The 21,956-nt window shown below is 36.6% G+C and overlaps 1 protein-coding gene across 1 annotated transcript; it reads right to left on the reverse strand.

Annotated features, from left to right (window-relative positions):
• Positions 1 to 4,388: 4,388 nt before the first annotated feature.
• On the reverse strand, positions 4,389 to 5,089 carry LOC110933805. The gene is made up of 2 exons (XM_035974218.1): positions 4,537 to 5,089; positions 4,389 to 4,438 (listed from the first exon to the last, which is right to left on the reverse strand). Exons 1-2 carry the CDS (start codon positions 5,087 to 5,089, stop codon positions 4,389 to 4,391), a joined length of 603 nt encoding a protein of 200 aa, XP_035830111.1.
• Between the last annotated feature and the right edge of the window lie 16,867 nt (positions 5,090 to 21,956).

Raw genomic sequence — 21,956 nt, forward strand, 5'->3', positions numbered from 1 at the left:
ACGGACGATACGGGGCAGATTGTCTAGGTTTGCAGCAGTAACGTACCCCTTAACAGCCGGTGCTAAGCCCTTGAGATACAACTCGATTCGACGAGGTGGGGGTCGAGACAAGTTAGGGCATAAAGTTGATAAATCATTGGACCTCCTCGTGTATGCTTCTATCTCAGATCCCTCCATTTTCAGAATATAATACTCGTTCTCCAGTTTCTGAACCTCATCACAGGGACAATACTCCTCCCTCATCAATTCCTTAGAGTCATCCCAAGTGGTGGCATTAGCCATTTCGATACCCAACATCTGAACCTGGGCATTCCACCACGCCAGGGCACCATCCTCGAGCGTGCCCGTAGCATACTTCACTCTGTCCTCAGCAGGACAGTTACACATCGCAAATACCGATTCTGATTTCTCAAACCATCGCAAGAGTCCTACAGCCCCTTCAGTCCCACTGAAGGTCTGTGGCTTACAATCCATAAACATCTTGAACGTACAAGCAGGTGGAGCATGTGGATTGTTTTGATTCGCAGGTTGACCTAAAACGAAAGAACGTACAACACACAGGTAAGATTCGAGTATACGACACAAGGATAGAAAATAATCGGCATATATTGTACCAGCCTGGTAAGCCGCTAGAGCTTCAGCTACACGAGTGTTGATCAGGTTGGTTAATTCGGCCTGCGTCATAGCAATGTGGCCACGTCCGCCACCTCGGCCTCCTCCACGTCCACTCATGGTTCTATATAAGAGAAGGAACTATCTTAAGGGTCGAAACGAGGTAAAAGTTAAGTATCACATTAAAATCCACTACTATCAAGTTTACACATAATAGGGCAGAATCCTTCTCACGTTCGTTAAGCCTCACTGGGACTTACATGCACCCCACATTATTATTATGTGTGCACCCATAGTAATAAGGTAATTTGCATGCTCATCTCAGTGCCTCTTAACTTGCGCTAAAAGTTTCCCCCGCATTCAAATAGCCAAGCAGTGGGTGCTACAGAATCATGATTTACAAAAGCCGAAGGGTAGTGCTACACTTATCAAATCTAGTATGTCGTTTTCATGTAGGTTGTGAGTGTGTGACTACTAATCAAGTAATGCATAAAGTAACAGAAGACGAACCTTGCAATCTGGAGCTGAGTGTCATGGTCGATTTTCGAAGTTGTTCGGTTATAGTCTGGTTTTATAACAACGTTTTAAAACCAAGTTCACTATAACCAGTGGCTCTGATACCAAACTGTCACACCCCCAAGATACCACTTATGGAGTGTCCCTGATAGGCGTGTGACGTACCAGCAATGAGCCACTAATTACATAGAACCCATACATGTTTCTAAAATAAAGTTCTTGATTATTAATAAAACACCATCCAAGTTCAAAAGAAAACCCAAGTATTCAGCGGAAGCAAAATTAAACGAAGTTAAATAGTTTAAAAACCAATATATAGGATCAAGAAATCAATAGCATTATGTCCCCCAGTCGACCCATGACCTCTCCAGCTACTCCAGACAGCAAGTTCCAATGCAAACAGCTAACGACCTACAAGCATGCAAACAAGTGTGTCAGACAACGTTGGTGAGTTCAAAGTTTGGTTACCGAGTTCAGTTTACCAGATACATGTATAAAATAGTTTAACAATTTGATTTGATGTTGTTATTAACTCGATTACCGAAATGGCTACAAGATGTGTTTGCCCAACCCCAATGTCTCTATCAAAACATTGGCCATGCTTTAAGGAAATTAGTTCACGCCCGACCACCCTAGTACGGTGTGAGGGTGCCAAACCTAATAGCGCTATCAACTAATAACCTCGTTGCCTCCTCGGCAACTGTCGGTAGATGTAAGGGGTCCTACGTGATAGAAACTGAGTAATAATAACAAACATCCCAATAACTAGCATTCCTCCCTAGAACGTTACCCGATATCCCTCCCGAGATGCATGCTTGGAAAAAGAGCAGTGAACTCACCTTGGTTTGCTCGGTAAGGTTAATTACTCGTTTTTAGTTGGATACCCGAATCCTAGTATGGTTTCAATGCCGGTCAGTTTCCCATACACATAAATCACATATGTTATACACTTTTTGCACATACTACACAAATAGTGCACTAGTTACTAAATAAATTGTATAAGTTGTATCTGTCAATCAACACTGATCATGTCTCACGAAAGCATTTGTCACATATGTCATTTAAACTATTCACATGCTGCTCACATAACAATTTCATACCATAATACATACTCTAGTACCATACTACAAACATTGGCCAACTAGTTTGCACTTAAGTAACAATTTAAGCCCATCCCAGCCAGCCCAACCTGTCAACAGCCCATCATGTTTCTCCGGCCCGCCCAGGGAATACACTTCACATCGTGACCCAATTCGTGGGGTTTATGCATTTATACACAACTCCAGTTATTGCCAATCATGATTAGATGATTAAATGTTATCACATACAAAACAACTTATAATCCAGCCGGCCCATTCCATTAGTGTATAAGTTATGTGTGTGTGTGGCCCAATCAGATTTGTGTTGAACCAACAACCCATTAATGCATCACAGTTGAAGTGGTCCAATCAAAATCAAGTTGAGTTGATACCATTTCAAAGTTGTCGGTCTTAATTCAATTAGTGCATGTCAAAATTGTTGAATAGAGTTGTTTAATGCTAATGCTAGATCATCACGTGAACAATTAATTCAAAACAAAGATTCGGTGGTCATCATTAACAAAGTCAACAATATAATATTATTAGCATGCACATTCATCAACACACTATATCTTAATCATTATCCTCATACCTAATAATCTGTTCTTGTTCACAGTACTTCACATGTTATATCTAATCTAGAGGTACATATAGGCATATAGTCATCACATGCCTACTGACAACACATGCAATTATACACATGCAAATATACACACAATTAAGCATCACAGTCAATAACAGGACTTCATTATCACGCATAATCAACAACATAATTAACTTAGTCCACTGCTCCATGTGTCAACTTTATCGACGAAACACCCAGGCTTCATCATCATCCATTATTATGCCTATCGGCCATGCATCGGACGTAACAGACGCAATCAAACACATATACCATACATAATAACGAACATCAATCATGTAACAGCACTTCAATTATCAACCTTAATACCCCTAACTTTCGATCTACAAGAACATTAATACATAACGACTGCATGTTTACTAACATATAATGATCACCATGAAACAAGAATTGAATTAACACATGTATAAGTGACTAACCAGAAGGTTGGTTCTTGCAAGATGCAACGGTTTTGGTATCCACAAGAAGGAGGCTTTGACAACAAACAGGGGGGGTATCCTACGTCCGTCGCACGTATGGTTAAGGAATAGGGTTTAGTTTTTGAGTTTCTATCAAATCAACTATCCCTATTACGTACATATACAACATGAAGGTTTAGGGCGGTTTAGGCTTTGACTGGACTGGTGGGTTCATAAAATAACAAGGAAGTGGGCCGGTTATCTAATAGGGTTCATAATTGATTAGTGATTTGGTTATCTAAGTGGGCCGGTGATAATAAAACACAATACATGTGGGCCGATGTCAAATAGTTAGGTGGACCAAGATCAAATGATAACATAAAAGGTGTTGGCCGAAATCAACCTAAATGTTCAGTGGGCTCGGTGGCCCATGTTGAGAGCTGATACATTGACGGATTGTTAGCAGGTGGAGATGCGGCCCAAATGTCGAAACTTCACTTATTAAGTCATTGTACCAATCAGTTTAACAAAGTTATACAAACAGAACGTTTCAACGTATTAAAGAAAGATGACGAGAAGTAAAGATCAAAAGATTGAACGTTACAGATCTTGAAAGTTCGGGTTGTTACATTACATTTTTTTGGGTAAAGGGTTACCCCGGTAAATTTTATAAATCAACTCATAAGTACAAAGGTGTGGCTGAAATACCACACACCTGCTAGCCTTGACACACCAAGACTAGAAACCAAAACAACCAAATAAAAAGAGAAAACACAACTAGGCACCAAGGCCACAACACACAAAAAAAACTAAACCCCAGCCAAGACCATACAAACCAAAAACAGAAAACTACTCCTAGCCAGGATCATTCTCTACGTTGCTGCTAGGAATCTTCCACTTTTCTACCAAGCTTCCATTCACAAATCTTCGTTTGAACTTGAAGGTAAGAAGCTTCATACGAACAATGTTAGTAATCTCCTGAGACACCACCTTAGCCGAACGATGGTTCCGAGTAAACAACCTGTTATTGCGCTCTTGCCATATGAAATACGTTGCAACCGCAACCACCAACCGACTGACAACAGTATCCGGCTTCTGCAAACTCGAGTTGCGGTCCATCCAGCTCATTATTCGGACCAGCTACCATTCACATCTTCCATATCTGTAAGACAACGGATATTGTTCCAAACCTGAGAAGCGAAAGAACATTCAAAAAATAGGTGATCCCTCGAGTCCCTGTCATGAGTGCATAACGGACAACACATGTGATTTAAATTTATGCCACTACCTGCTTCCCACACAGATAATCTGTCATGTGTCTTAAGTTTGTTACGAATAACCAACCAAAGGTGAAACGAGTGTTTCAGAATACATTGCTTGAACCACACCATGTTAACCCATGACACCTCACTCTCACGATGTCGGATATTGTTCCAAACCTCCGAAGAAGAAAAAGGCCGTGCATTACCATGAAGGTCCTTCCAAATCAACCGGTCACAAACAGTTGCACATAAACTGGGGGCATCTATATTAATTAAAACTGGGAAAATATCATGCCAAGCAACCAGCCATCTCCATTGACCATACGGATTAACCAAGTCAGCAACCGAGGAGTGTATGGTGAAGCCTGCATTAGCAATAACTCTAGGACTGATGAAAGCTCGAAGAGGGGAATAATCGCACCACATATCACTCCATGCATTCGTATCAGCCCCACTCCCAATTGATTTCCATAAGAATGGCCGAATAAGACTACGAATCGCAAGAAGTTTCCTCCATCCCCATGACATGCGGCCTCTACAAGGGATCTCCCAGAAACTTCTGCCTTTAAGCTTGTACATATGGATCCATTGCACCCATAATGATTTTCTATAAGTAAGAATGCTCCAAACGTGAGACAATAAAAGAGCTTTGTTAACATCCGAGATACTTCAAACTCCCAAACCACCCTCACACTTAGGGAGGCAGACGACCTTCCAAGACACCTTAGCTTTGACGGTCCGAGAGTAATTACCAGACCATAAAAACTCTCGCATACGTCTTTCCAAATCATTGATAATTTTCGCTGGGAGAAAGAACACCGTAGCCCAATATATATGCATAGCCGAAAGAACCGAATTCACCAACTGTAATCTACCAGCAAAAGAAAGCGATTTAGTAGTCCAGTTATTAATCCTCTTTTCCATTTTCTCAACAAGCACCTTACAGTCCTTATACGATAGCTTAGAGGATATTAAGGGAACACCCAAGTATCTTACAGGGAGCGAACCCTCTTGGAACGGCATAACACTTAGAATTTCCTGTTTAATAGAATAAGAAACATTGCCAAAAAAACAGTGCTTTTTAACATGCTGGGAACCAACCCCGAGACCCTAGTAAACCGCTGAAGAGAGTCTCTCAATACCTTAACCGATGCTGAGTCTCCATTCACAAATAGAAATAAGTTATCGGCAAATGAAACACTGATGATCTTCTGCTTCTTACAATGAAGATGGTATCTAAACACATTGTTAGAAGAGGCTGCATTCCTTAAAAGAAGAGAAAGAACCTCCATAACCAAAGTAAATAGATAAGGAGACATCGGGTCACCCTGCCTCAGACCACGTTTGCCCTTGAAATGCCCATGAAGATTGCCATTTATGCTTAACGAGTATGAGACGGATGTAACACAAACCATGATCCACTGAACCATTTTCTGATGGAATCCGAAAGCAACCAGAATGTCTTCTAAAAAGGACCAGCTCACTGTGTCATAGGCCTTATGGATATCAATCTTAAAACCTAGGAGGGCCAATGTTTAAGTGATAATTATGCATTAATTCCTGAGTGAGAAGAATATTGTCAGATATCTTTCTACCAGGAACAAAGGCAGATTGGTTTATATTGACCAAAACATCTAAACTACCTTTAATTCTATCAGTTATAATTTTGCTGATGCATTTATATATCACGTTGCAACAAGAGATCGGCCTGTAATCCACCACCGAGTTAGGGGTATTGACTTTTGGGACCAAAGCGATGATAGTATGATTTATTTGCTTCAACATCTTCCCATTGTCAAAGAATTCAAGGATAGCTTTCGTAACCTCATCACCAACGATCTCCCAAGAATTCTTGAAAAACGCCGACGTGTACCCATCCGGGCCCGGAGCCTTATTCTCCCCTATAGAAAACATAGCATTCTTCACCTCCTCTCGGGTAACTTGACGAACCATAGCATTTGCAACATTCGACTCAAGGACATTAGAAAACAGGTCATTAACATCCAGGTTATCAACATGCAAAGACGTACCCAAAAAATCAGAATAGTGGTTAACCAGAGCAGCATACACATCGTCTCCCTTGAACTGGTTGCCATTAACGTCTTGAATGTTGTGAATCTTACCATAAGAGTTTCTAGTTTTCACACAGTTGTGAAAAAAATTAGAGTTAGAATCTCCCGCCATCAACCAGTCCACTTTGGCTTTTTGCTTCAAGAAGCATTCTTCATCATAAGAAGCGGATTGAAACTCTTTAAGGCAATTGGATTCAGCCTCCCTCAGCGACTCATCCCACGGGTTTACATCGATAGCCTTTTGGATATTATCCAACTTCGATCTCAGCGTTTGAACCCGTTTATGAAGATTACCTTGCTCAAATAATAGACGCCTCAGAGGAGTCTTCAAGAGTGTAAGTTTGTTAACTACTGAGAACATCGTGACCCCTTGTATTTCCTTGGCCCAAACATTAGACACACTTTGGATGAAGCCCTCCTTAGTCACCAAAAATTAGCGAATTTAAAGGGTTTCGGCCGAGTGTGTTTGAACTTATGAAAGTTAAGAATACAAGGGGTATGGTCTGAGATACGGTACGGATGAAACAAAGCATAAGCATCAGGATACATATCCAGGAAGTGAATATTACCCATGATCCTATCCAGCTTTTTAAGCACACCCACCCCTTGTTTCGGTTTTTGATTCCAAGTGAAATGCATTCCATGGCTTTTAATATCAAGTAGCTCATTATGTTGGACGCACTCATAGAACTCTCTCATACCAATGGAAAGGTTAGAAGCTCCAACAACGCAATCCTCCAAAGAAAGTGCCGAGTTAAAGTCTCCCATCACCACCCACGGCCTATCCCCCAACAAAGCTTTTGTGTTTACATAGGCTTTCCCAGAGATCTCTTCTATCCTGATACTTATTCTCGGCATATATAAATGAACAGAAGAACACTTTGTCATCCGATTTGAAACGAACTTGCACATGCAGAACCTGGTCCGTATGATGGATGACCATAAGGTCCACCGTATCCTTATTCCATCCGACTATAATTCTTGTACCCCTCGAACAACTACTACCATTAGAAGACCACTCCCATTTACGAAATACCCCTTTACAAGTGAGCTTAACATGCGACTCTAAACTGCACAGATACTAAGATGATTTTCAGTAATTAGCTGGTGAACCTCTCTTTGTTTCAGGGGACGGTTCAATCCCCTAACATTCCAAACCATTATGCTACCCATTAACACCATTTGATCCGGGAGTGCTTGCCCCCTCAGTAGGTTTTGCAATCGTATCTGCAGCCATAAACTCTGAGATTTCAGTTGGCAGTTGATCCAACACACCATCGTCATCCTCCTGAATTCTATTAGAACCACTCTTATACCTCAGGTCCACAAACGACTCACCATCCGCTACTAGATTACTCGAAAGAGCAGAGTAAGAATTACGCAAATTCAGATAGCTTTTATTGTTGCCAATACCGCCATTACTGGTACCATCCTTATGAGAGCCCCCTTCATCATGTTTCGTTCCAGATGGGCCAGGCATAGAAACGCTAGTCTTTGGTTTATAAATAACTTTAGGCTTTTGCTTTTTCTGGGGAAACACATGTTTCGCTGTTTTCCTCTTGTCTGTTACAAATCCTTCCTGGTCAATAGATACCTTCTTTGACTGCACCGACTCTGACTTTGGGCATGAAGAACCATCATGGCCGAATAAACAGCAGGTTGCACATCTTTTCGGCCTCCATTCATACTCAACCTTGACTCTCTCCATGACATATCCCTCTTCCTCCAGTTTAGGAATGGCTACCACAATATGGTCTTTCAGTTCTTTATCAGCAGATATTTCAATCATAGCCCGAGCAAAACTTGTTCTACCCCAATTCTCAAGACACATATCAGCAGTATAACTATCCAACCTCTTGGGTATCCCAATCTTCGATGCCAGCAAACTCAACCCATCATCAGTGTACACGGCAATAGGCACATTGTGGAATTTTACCCAAACAGGAACCGTTTTAATCCCATCCTTTCTAAGTGCCACTGCCGGAGACCAAAGATTAAGAAATAACAGAACTTTCCTGATTAGCCAAGGACCACCTTCAAGAACCTTATTCATACCCTCTGTAGAATCAAACTTAAAAAAGAAAAAGTCGTTTGAGTTCATCATAAGCTTAGAGAACCCAAACTTATTCCAAACATTTTTGGCATAATATTCTACCACTGGAAACGGTAGCCTACTACCCAAAAAATATCCATACAAGACATTTGCAAACCTATCTTTTACTTTACGTACCGCCTCTTTAGGAATGACAACATCCGCTTCCTCCAGGGCATCTATAGCTTCCATATGCCTGAAGTTAACCTCCTTTTTCAGCTTTTGTGATTGAACCTTCTCAGCATACGTTTGGTTGCCATTGTCACCCAAACGGACAGGCGCTACATCAATGGGAACATACTGCTCATTCTCTACATCCACAGGAACTGTAACTTTTAGAAGCTCATCAATGACATTGATGTTCTTGGGATCAGAATTCAAACTTAGAATAGTGCCACGACGAGGCAGACGCCCCCCACCTTCTATATCCCCTACCCGATTGGACATACCCTTGAATGATAAAGGGGGTTTCCCTGGATCATCCTTAGATTTTCCCAAAGGGTTGTTAACGTTAACCGGAACAGAAGACATCATGCAGCCACAAAGGAAACATGCAACGTACGAGACTAAACTAACAAGAAGTGGAAACCCTAGACGAAGATGACGGCAAACCCTACTAGAACGAAACAGAAACGAACAAACCTAATCACGACTTCAAAAGATTAGAGACCAGGATAGAGTCTAGATTCCTTACCAATAAAGGATTCGAAAAATCCCAATACCTAACCCAGATCGATCAAGAAGAGGATTGGAAAACAAAAGTAGGGTTTATGAGAAAATCGCCAAAGTCGCCCTAGGAACCAGAGAGAAAGCCATTGTATTGTAATGTTATGTTGTGTTGAATGTCACATTACATATGGCCTAAATCAAGTTGTTTATGTATCAACACTTGTCTAAATACAACAATAATGTTCTTTAGTGGCTTAAAGTTAAATTGAAACTAGTATTAAGTTTCCCGCGTTGCGGTGGGGGCTTAAAACCGTGACAAATAGCATTAATGCCACATCCCCGCTAGCGACTACCAACACTGAAGTTGCGGCGTGTTAATGCGGAGAATTAGACCGAAACGTAAAACAGAGAAAATAATAACTAATTCGATTTAGGACCCGCACGTTGTGACAAACCTGTCAAACGGGAAAAAAATAGACAATGGAAACACGTTGAACTACACACGCATTGTTGCGCCATGTTACCTTGCAAAATTTAGAGCTTAGCGTAAAACAAAACGTAAAAACGTCGAACCATACACGTACGTCGCACCGTGTTAACTCGTAAAATTTAGAGTGAAACGTAAAATGAAAATTTTGAGAAGTATATAAAGTATAGTGGACCAAAGTTGAAAGTAAAAAAAGTTGTGAGGTTAAAATGAAAAAGATGAAAACTTTTGGGTTGAAAGTAAAAAATCAAGGAGATTTGGGTTAAAAGTGTAATATCAATTTTTTTTAATAATCCCCCAAAGCATACAGTACAACACCTCTATGCACTAATATGTTGCTAATTTATAATATGTTAATTAAATCGTTGCTCTTTCCAAATCATTTACATAGTACTTAGTATAGATGGATGAGCCGAGCATGTCGCTACATGTTGGGGTTAAACATGCATATCATTATACACATAAATGATGCGACACAAACTGTAACAGAGTGATAAAAAGTACGTGCTCTTTGTAAAGGCAAACGAGGTGTGTATACCAATCCTGAATAATAAATTTATTTTTTGGGATGATCGGTGTGAATAATGTCATAATGATACATTGAATAGTTACTTATGCAACCCTCCAATTTACTTTCAGGGTTATATACGAGTACTACTTACGGAAGACATGATAGATTTACTTTCAGGGTTATATACGAGTACTACTTATGGAAGACATGATAGATTTTATTGTTTAAATAGCAACATTTTATTGTTATATGTTGTTGTAATATATGCATAGGATTAAGGATCATATAAAAAGTGGTAAGTGTGTGACAAGTGTAAGAAATAATATGGTCAGCACATGTGTCTTTAGTTAAAATTATATATTAAGGGTAATAGAGTAATTTCAATAACAATCATTTTAATTAACAAAATCTTTCCATATAAGTGTTTTGAGAGATTTTAGGAAACAATATATTTGATATCTTTCTATTATTCGAATTCTAATCTCAAGCACTGTTTAATCCATAAAATTCATATCAACATTTTTGTTAATTCACATGTATAAAACACCATACGAATTCAAAACAATACCACAGCTTGAATCCAATACAGTCATAGTGTTTTAACATCTAGAATGATTTTGATTATTTTGAAAGTATAAAACACTATTCAGATTCCAAAAACACCATAACTTGAATCGTAATATAGTCATGGTGTTTTAACATCTGGAATGATTGCACTGCACATTATGTGTGGTGTTTTAAACCCGCGTTCATGGTGTTTTAAACCTCAATTTATGGTGTTTTAAACATGCAGACTAGTATGTCTTCTTCGTATCGTATTTTAAACCTTCATTCAGGGTGTTTTGAACCTACAGTCCAGTATGTGTTCTTGTATGTTTTTCATATGGTGTTTTAAACATGCATTTACATTTGCATTCATGGTGTTTTACACCTGCATTCCAGTATATTTTTTAAACATGCATTCCAGTAGGCTTCATATCATGCTATACACAAATTTTTTTTATCTATATAAATATAACAATATGATGCTCATATTAAAGATAAAAAAAGCTTGTTATTATGGTGTAAATTTAAAAAAAATGTTACGTATAAAAAGTTATTGACGTTCAAAAAAAGATGGGTGGAACATGCATGTGCTTTAAAGCTGGTGGCATTTTCTATATTTAAACAATACATTATAAAAATACACTATTAACCATAATCTTGCCAAATTAGTAAAAAAAAACATAATTTACATTTTAAGCCCTTCTTAATCTCAACTATTAATTACAAGATTTAAGGACTTAAAACACTTCTTACACTTCTCACAAAACCATCCATTTTTACACTAACCCCACTCATAGGGAGCATTTCAAAAAAAAAAAAAAATTGATTTATCAATTTTAACCCTTTTGATTTTATACTTTTAACACAAAGTTTTTCATGTTTTACAATTTAATCACAACACTTTTTTTTATTTTCAACTTTGGTTCTCCGTACATTTAATCTTTCGCAATGTGTGTGTGGGGTTCGCCGTTTTTTCATCTTATTTTCCCATTTGGCAGGCTCGTCGCAACGCGTCTATTTTTCTCCATTTGACCGGTTCGTCGCAACGTGCGGGTCCTAGATCGACTTAGTTATCATTTTCTATGTTTTACGTTTCGGTCTAATCTCTTAACATTAACACGCTACACCGGGTGTGCGTGGCTCAACGAGTTTACTTATGCTTTTTATTCGGTGTTATTTTTTCCTTTTTTATTTATTTTATTTTTACGAGATTTAACGATGTTTGTGGTCGCTGACAGTGGTGTGGCATTAGTGCTACATGGCACGGTTTTACGAACGTTTTTAACCTATTAAGTTTTTTACTAATAATTTGCTTCGAGTTTACCCTTGTACCTCCTTTACTTAAAAACCTAATTTTACGTACATATTTATATGTACGTGACGGTATGAATCTGATCTCATGTCTAATATAATACGTCTTTGTTTAGAAAACATTTTTGCGTGCATATTTTTATGTACATTTCGCGATAAATTTGATTTGGTGTACGTTTCGACAAAAACTTTTTTGCGAAACCAATCAGGTCAAATATAATATGTTTTCGGGTTTATTTTATGAATCTTTCATAAATTTTGTTTCGAATCGAGTAGAGTCAAATTTTGGTTTCTTTTTGTCAAAAGCTCCAATTAATCCCTTATGATTAAACGTGGCAGCTTTTCCGTTATACCCATCACGTTTTCTATGTATGAGTTGGGTCACATATGATATGTTATCAATGTACAATATAAATTAGATTTCCTTTATGTTTTGATCCAATCACATTGATTATACTGGTTACATTGACTTCAATCAAATACCTCGAAACACGCATTTTCATATGGTTAATGCATCACATAATGTTTGGATTAATCCATTCGATGTTTGCGATGTACCCGCGCCGCAACACGCACAGGTCTTATTGGTAGTTAGAGTAATTGCCAAAATCGTCCCTGAGGTTTGGGCACGTTTGCTGTAACGCCCTGCGTTTTCAAACTTCCTACATTTAGAAACCTTACGTGAAATTCTAACTTTGGAAATCTTGTGTTCTTATAACCATTCTTTCATTGTAATCGTTGTAAAATACGGAACTTGCTTCGTAAATAAAACTTGTACATTACACTTTTTACCTAGTTAAATCATGTTTTATTTCATATTTCACCTTGTTACAAGTTAGGGGAAACATTGTTGCACATTATTACACAACTTAACTAACAAAATTACTCATTATAATGTTTTAAAAAAATAAAAAAAATAAAGAAATATGGCAGCCCAAATTCAGCCAAATTCAGCCCCATATAGTTGGGTTTTGTGGGCTAGTTTCAAGGTGTAACCCCTTCTAAACACTTCCAAAGCCCAACCCATTGAAACCCTAATCCTTCCCCCTATAAATACCACTTATAACCAGCCTCCCTACCACTTTTGCAACCCTAAAAACTCACAAAACATCCACCAAACCGTAGCTGAAAGCAAGGGTTCGAGTAGATTGACACCCCTTCACGAAAATGGGCATAACTCACTCAATTCTTATCCGATTCACTCGATTCTTTTTCCTACTTGCTTGTATAATCATGGGGTTCGATTCCTAGACTTCTCCTTGGAGAAATCAGACCTGGAAATGCCCCGAAATAGTCCATAAACTTTCTGTTTGTTTTTATGTTCATCAAAAACTTGTTTAAACCTATGCAACTTGTGTCCAACACATCTCATACCTATGTCCTAATGCTTACAACTTATCCCATGGTTGGTTAAGCTTAAAAACAAGGTTGAGACATTTAAAATCAGAGGATTAAACCTCATAAACTTGGTGTTTTGTTTAGGGTTTTTAACCCACAAGTCATGTCAAACTTTGTCTTTGATACATGAGTGATTATGGAACAACTTGGGTTGTCCAAACATACAATCCTCACATGATTTGATGATTTCTCTTAGTTAGTGTGTATATTTCTTATTCTTTATTGTATGTTCATGACCCTCCTTGGTTGTTTTTTTACATCAAGTGTAGTGGTGAACACATAGAGGTGCCTAAATGGAAGACTTGATCTTCCTACCTCCTACATGACTTCTATGACATTTAGAGGTACCAAAATGAAGATTTTAATCTTCTACCTCATGCTTGAACTATTGGACATATATTATATAACCTAAATATATTATTCGAATAATCGAATCTTTGATGATGAACTAGTGTTCATATGTCGGGGTACTAGATTACATCATCCTAGACTATGATAACTTGTCACGATTCTAATGGAACCTTGTTCCATGAAAACATCTAAACTCCTTCGAGTTTCCTAGTGTCAAGAACAAGCATCATATGTACTAAATGATTATTTTCCATGTTATTCTCATATCTTATTTTTATGTTGTTTTAAACACCGAATCTCGACTCTAAACATACTTGAACTTTAACCCTTATACATTCGGACTCTAAATCTCTACTCGTCAACAATTGGATAATCGGAAAACATATGCAAACTTTGTGAGTATACTCGTACTTTTCCCCTTTTACTTTTACCACTTTTGGGGTGTAACATGTTTACCAATTGAAACTTACACATGAACTTTTGTCTAAACACACGAACATTCCTATAACAATGCTTGTATATGTGATGGCTTGATACTTTAAATTTGGGTGATTCTTATGTGTTGAACTTATCATTAACTTCGTACGAGCCAAACCTTGACATATGTAGCGCTATAGGATTAACGACCCGCCTCTACTGAAACTTTGGTTATGTCATGAGCAAGTTGCGTTTTCTTGGTTTGATATGTTATACACATGCCATATTTAATGTTATCTTGAACCGCATGCTTGCTATGAGGAATTGTTCACACTTTTATCTTATGCTATGTATGTACCAAACTTGTATACTCGCCTTTGCTTTTGCATTGAATTATTTTAAACATGTTACAGGTTGATGAGGACGATGCTAAGAAAAGAAATAGCGTTGATGCCTAGATACACATATAGACGTTAGGGTTTAATATGTTGTATCAAATTTTGTTATGTTATCATGTTGTTTTGTTGAACTTGTTGTATTTGAATTTCTTGTAATGTTGACTATTTGAAGTTATGAAATGAAATGAAATTTGGATTTTCTAAATATTGTCACAAATAGCGTTATGATGTCTCTAGCAATCTTCACACTTCGTCTCATCCCGATGTTTCCGCCATTGGTTGGGGTGTGACAGATTGGTATCAGAGCCATAACTATAGGGAATTAGGAAAAGTAGGAATGCTTTAGCCTAGTCTATAGTTTTAGAACCTTATTCGTATGCTTTGCTTGGACTACTACATGATACTTTATTTGTTACTTATTTATGCTCTTTTAAACATGTATGTTACTCATGTGTAATATTCGACATGTTATTCTTACGCATTAATGCTTGTTTTATTATGTGTTAACACTTGTTTCGTTGTTTGATTCTTTATGTGTTATTCTTGACATAATTCTCTATGTGTTAATACTTGTTTTATTTCATTATTTAAGTATCATCCTTGATATGCTTTCTTATGTGTTTATACTTGTTTGTGTATCTCCTTCGACATACACTTCCCTCATGCATTTTACTCGATTATTCTAAATCCGACAACACTCATATTGTACAAATGAGACGAATTCACCAAAATAGGCGTGAAACCCACAATTTAGTGAACGACTCTCAATCTATCTATTCTTCTTTTTACACGAGATATCGCCATTGAGCTAGGAGTGAAATCCACATCTAAATGGCAAATCTCAAATTTCAAATTCTAGTGGACCCTCGTCAACATGTCGAAATTTAAATTTTGACCCGACGAGTACCAACCACACTTAGGATACGAAATCGTCAAGATAGGGGTGAAACCCGCACCTTGTCGACTAGTTCCACTCCTTGATTTTTTTCATAAATCCCGCCAAGTCTCGAAACTTCGATTGATTTGGGACATGTAGTAACCGGAAGGGTAAATACCGTTAACCGACTTGTCGGCGAGAGTATTTTACCTATTAGGCCAAAGCATGCTCCTCAAATTCAAAAGACTTTTCGACCACTTTGGTTAGTCAAAGTTCCGTTTGGAACACTCCAAACTTTGGTCAAACATGTGTTTCTATTGTTCATTTTATACGATGCAATCTTTCAACCTCGAGTTTACCTTTGATTTCTCTTTTCACACGCACAACATATCGAACCTTTTCGATACATTTATATATGCATGATTTTCATATAATTTAAATTCATATTCCTTGTAACAACTAGTGGAGAGGTATCATCGAGATTGGAGTGACTTCCTTACCTTGACGATTGACTCCACCCCTCTTCCCTTAAAACGACCTCACCAACGAGTTAGGGGTGATTCCCTTACTTAGGTGACCGTTACCCAAAACTTCTCTTTCAAAATATTTTATTATGCAAACCCGATCATGTTTTATACCTAAATCATTTATCATTATTCAAAATACCTACTTATACCGATTTCAAAATACATTGTTTATCAAACGTACTTCTTATTCTACCACCCATTTTCACTCAAATCATATACACAAGATTCTTAATCATGTCTTTACCGTTTTACTACATGAATTTCCAAACCTTACGAAATGCTACCTATCAATTTAATCGGCCCAATGAAACTCTTGCCCATGAACTTCGTATTCGACTTAATCACTAAAACTTGCTCACATTATATCGTCATACTAGAGACTTCCATTCTAAATTGAAACCAAACCAACCTTTCTCAATTACCTATAGGATCTTATAGATATTATGAGATCGTTTTACCAAAGAATATTTCCAACATCAACGAACCATTTGTCTAAACCCTTTAAAATGAACACTAAGACCTTTGATAAATCCCTTTTCCAAGGATCAACGTATTCACAAAAAACTCCAAAATTTCTTGTTAGATGAAACGAACTTACCTTTTTCCTACACCTATTTTTCAAAACACGTGGGCAAGAAGACTCCATGGGGACCGACCATCTTCGGATCTCGTAAACTCTTTTAAAACAAAGGTAGCATTTCCATTCATTACGAAATGCGATATGCATGACCAATAAGTACTTTATATACTCTTACATATGCAAACTATATTCTACCCTTTTAAACCAAGCTCAATCTAAATTTGATTCAATAAACTCAATGTTTCGTTTAAACAACTATACATGCATATCATCGTACACATTTTGGTCGATACCTCGCGATAACATCATTTATATCATTCGTATTACATACTCGACCTTTTGAATGCTTTATACACTTAGATCCGTGGTGTCCCAACAAACACTATATACGCAATATTTATTTTTCATACCTACACCTATGTTCATACGTTTTATGCTTCTACTTATACGCATACTACTTATACGTTTTACGCTTCTGCTTGTACACATACTACTTACATGTTTTATGTTTATGCTCATACATACATGCGTATTCATACTTAAACTTATGCTCATACTTTCATCCTTACTCATGATTCGTACCTATACGCGAGCGTAATCCGAGGGATTCGCTTACGTGGGTCCCATACATGCTTAAACATAAACATGCTTACATACGACATTCTTCTACGTACACATTCTTATTTTTCAAATTCATGTATACCTTGATTCATACATAACTAGTACAAGCTATGTGGATCATGCGACGATCAGTATAATCGCGGGTGCACACGGGATTATAGTGATAGGCGTATGAGAACCATAGAGTGTACTACTGTGTATGGTAAGACACGGAACGTAACATGACCCCGAGTAACGAAACGGACGTAATGTGGTTAAAACATGGTGGATACGCCGCTGGTACTTCCTATATATAAGTGTTTTCACCATGTTACCAAACTTTCGTAAAACATGCCATGAGAAATTCAGTGTGTTGCAGACCTTTTGGACCTAATACAACTTCACGCAACTCACAAACGCAATATATCCGATTATTCATGACGAGACTTCATCCTTAACACACTACGTTTATCTATCCAACACTTATGCTATTCACATACTTGTACTCTTTAAGAGCCATTCTTTCATTCTATACTCGTATTATTTTATACAAAACTCGTTCGCAATCCAGCTTGTTTAAACATTTGAGTCCTAACTTACCTCATTACCTATAAAATAGCCTCCCTATTCTTGATTCTTGTGTAACTATACTTAGTATCTCTCTATTGCTTTATTTAAAGTAACAAACCTTTTCGTTCCTCTCAATAAACAGGTTTTACGAAAGTATGATTTTTTTATACTATCCTTAAAAACTTCCCCTTGCAAATCTACCTTGATGTTCTCCAAAATTTGGTACTTTTCAAAACTTTCAAACTTCCCAAGTTTCAATTCTTAATGATCACCTTTATGCCAAAAACTCTTTCAAGCCTTCCTCTTGAATAAATTTCGGGACGAAATTTCCTAAAGGAGGGGAGACTGTAACGCCCTGCGTTTTCAAACTTCCTACATTTAGAAACCTTACGTGAAATTCTAACTTTGGAAATCTTGTGTTCTTATAACCATTCTTTCATTGTAATCGTTGTAAAATACGGAACTTGCTTCGTAAATAAAACTTGTACATTACACTTTTTACCTAGTTAAATCATGTTTTATTTCATATTTCACCTTGTTACAAGTTAGGGGAAACATTGTTGCACATTATTACACAACTTAACTAACAAAATTACTCATTATAATGTTTTAAAAAAATAAAAAAAATAAAGAAATATGGCAGCCCAAATTCAGCCAAATTCAGCCCCATATAGTTGGGTTTTGTGGGCTAGTTTCAAGGTGTAACCCCTTCTAAACACTTCCAAAGCCCAACCCATTGAAACCCTAATCCTTCCCCCTATAAATACCACTTATAACCAGCCTCCCTACCACTTTTGCAACCCTAAAAACTCACAAAACATCCACCAAACCGTAGCTGAAAGCAAGGGTTCGAGTAGATTGACACCCCTTCACGAAAATGGGCATAACTCACTCAATTCTTATCCGATTCACTCGATTCTTTTTCCTACTTGCTTGTATAATCATGGGGTTCGATTCCTAGACTTCTCCTTGGAGAAATCAGACCTGGAAATGCCCCGAAATAGTCCATAAACTTTCTGTTTGTTTTTATGTTCATCAAAAACTTGTTTAAACCTATGCAACTTGTGTCCAACACATCTCATACCTATGTCCTAATGCTTACAACTTATCCCATGGTTGGTTAAGCTTAAAAACAAGGTTGAGACATTTAAAATCAGAGGATTAAACCTCATAAACTTGGTGTTTTGTTTAGGGTTTTTAACCCACAAGTCATGTCAAACTTTGTCTTTGATACATGAGTGATTATGGAACAACTTGGGTTGTCCAAACATACAATCCTCACATGATTTGATGATTTCTCTTAGTTAGTGTGTATATTTCTTATTCTTTATTGTATGTTCATGACCCTCCTTGGTTGTTTTTTTACATCAAGTGTAGTGGTGAACACATAGAGGTGCCTAAATGGAAGACTTGATCTTCCTACCTCCTACATGACTTCTATGACATTTAGAGGTACCAAAATGAAGATTTTAATCTTCTACCTCATGCTTGAACTATTGGACATATATTATATAACCTAAATATATTATTCGAATAATCGAATCTTTGATGATGAACTAGTGTTCATATGTCGGGGTACTAGATTACATCATCCTAGACTATGATAACTTGTCACGATTCTAATGGAACCTTGTTCCATGAAAACATCTAAACTCCTTCGAGTTTCCTAGTGTCAAGAACAAGCATCATATGTACTAAATGATTATTTTCCATGTTATTCTCATATCTTATTTTTATGTTGTTTTAAACACCGAATCTCGACTCTAAACATACTTGAACTTTAACCCTTATACATTCGGACTCTAAATCTCTACTCGTCAACAATTGGATAATCGGAAAACATATGCAAACTTTGTGAGTATACTCGTACTTTTCCCCTTTTACTTTTACCACTTTTGGGGTGTAACATGTTTACCAATTGAAACTTACACATGAACTTTTGTCTAAACACACGAACATTCCTATAACAATGCTTGTATATGTGATGGCTTGATACTTTAAATTTGGGTGATTCTTATGTGTTGAACTTATCATTAACTTCGTACGAGCCAAACCTTGACATATGTAGCGCTATAGGATTAACGACCCGCCTCTACTGAAACTTTGGTTATGTCATGAGCAAGTTGCGTTTTCTTGGTTTGATATGTTATACACATGCCATATTTAATGTTATCTTGAACCGCATGCTTGCTATGAGGAATTGTTCACACTTTTATCTTATGCTATGTATGTACCAAACTTGTATACTCGCCTTTGCTTTTGCATTGAATTATTTTAAACATGTTACAGGTTGATGAGGACGATGCTAAGAAAAGAAATAGCGTTGATGCCTAGATACACATATAGACGTTAGGGTTTAATATGTTGTATCAAATTTTGTTATGTTATCATGTTGTTTTGTTGAACTTGTTGTATTTGAATTTCTTGTAATGTTGACTATTTGAAGTTATGAAATGAAATGAAATTTGGATTTTCTAAATATTGTCACAAATAGCGTTATGATGTCTCTAGCAATCTTCACACTTCGTCTCATCCCGATGTTTCCGCCATTGGTTGGGGTGTGACATTTGCCATTTTCGTCCAAAATGACACTTTTGTACCAAATTGCCCCCAACGTTTGTAACTTTTTGCCATTTTCATCCAAACCACTAACTTAGTTTATTTTTTCTGTTAAGTTGAAGATATTTGGATGAAACTGATACTCAAACCCTTTTTAATTTCTTTTATTTAATTATTTTTGTTACATATATAATAAAAAAGAATATACATGGAGTTTTTAGAAAAAAAAATAATAATAGTTTTGTCACATAATTTTTATAAATTTTCATCCAAATCACTAGCTCAGTTTATTTTTTCTATTAAGGTGAAGGATGTTTTAAATTTATAAATTAAGACAGAAATTAATTTACAGCCTCTTTATATAAATCAGTTTTATAAAGAGAAAACGTCATTGGTGTGTAAAACATAACAATCGATTACAACTTTTAGTATTTATCAGTTGTAGAGATAGAAAAAAATTGTAAAACGTTACATATTTTTTAAATGTGTTGAGCACCTAGGAAATATGTTGGTAGAAATAAAATATTTATTTAATTAAGATTATGAGGGTAACTAACTAATACTTATTCTGAGTGACTTGAGTAAAGAAACTTTTGGTTCTTAACATTATAATTACAATTTGATGGGTAATTTTAAAGTTTGGTAACGATACATTGTATGATAGAGGGGGGGGGGGACTGGCTTCTGTTTTTTCTTAGGAGCAAATTTAAAAGAGTAGAAGATGAATTATAAACTTAGTACATATGATAAGATTTTTTATTTGACCTTTTTCAATAAGGTCACCAGCATTTTAGTTTTATAAAATTTAGAGGTTTAAGAAGATTTTATTTTTATAAACTGGTCTATATAAAAAATTAGAAATTAATTTTTGTCTTAGTTTATAAACATCCTTCGTCTTAATAGAAAAATTAACTTAGTGGTTGGATGAAAATTTATAAAAATTATGTGACAAAGCTGTTATTTTTTTCATATAAAAATTGCATGTATATTATTTTTTATTATATATGTAACAAAATTAATTAAATAAAAGAAATTTAAAAGAGTTTGAGTAAATTGCCAAAATCGTCCCTGTGGTTTTATATTTGCCAGTTTCATCCAAATATCCTCAACTTAACAGGAAAAATAAACTAAGTTAGTGGTTTGAATGAAAATGGCAAAAAGTTAAAAACGTTGGGGGCAACTTGGTACAAAAGTGTCATTTTGGACGAAAATGACAAACCTGCCCAAACCCCCGGGACGATTTTGGCAATTAACTCTGGTAGTTATATATATATTTTGACTTTGCTACATTTTGTATTGTGTTACTTTCGATATTTTGATTTTAACATATGAATATCTAATGTTATGATATATGATTTTAAATTATTGACCGTGCATTATATCATGTTTTCCGTTATATTATTATATTGTTACATTGTTATACTCTTGCACTATTTGATTCAATTAACTAGATTATTAGACCCGTGTACTTCACGGGTTTA

Source organism: Helianthus annuus, chromosome 6 (assembly GCF_002127325.2).
Source record: "Helianthus annuus cultivar XRQ/B chromosome 6, HanXRQr2.0-SUNRISE, whole genome shotgun sequence".
Lineage (NCBI taxonomy): Eukaryota > Viridiplantae > Streptophyta > Magnoliopsida > Asterales > Asteraceae > Helianthus > Helianthus annuus.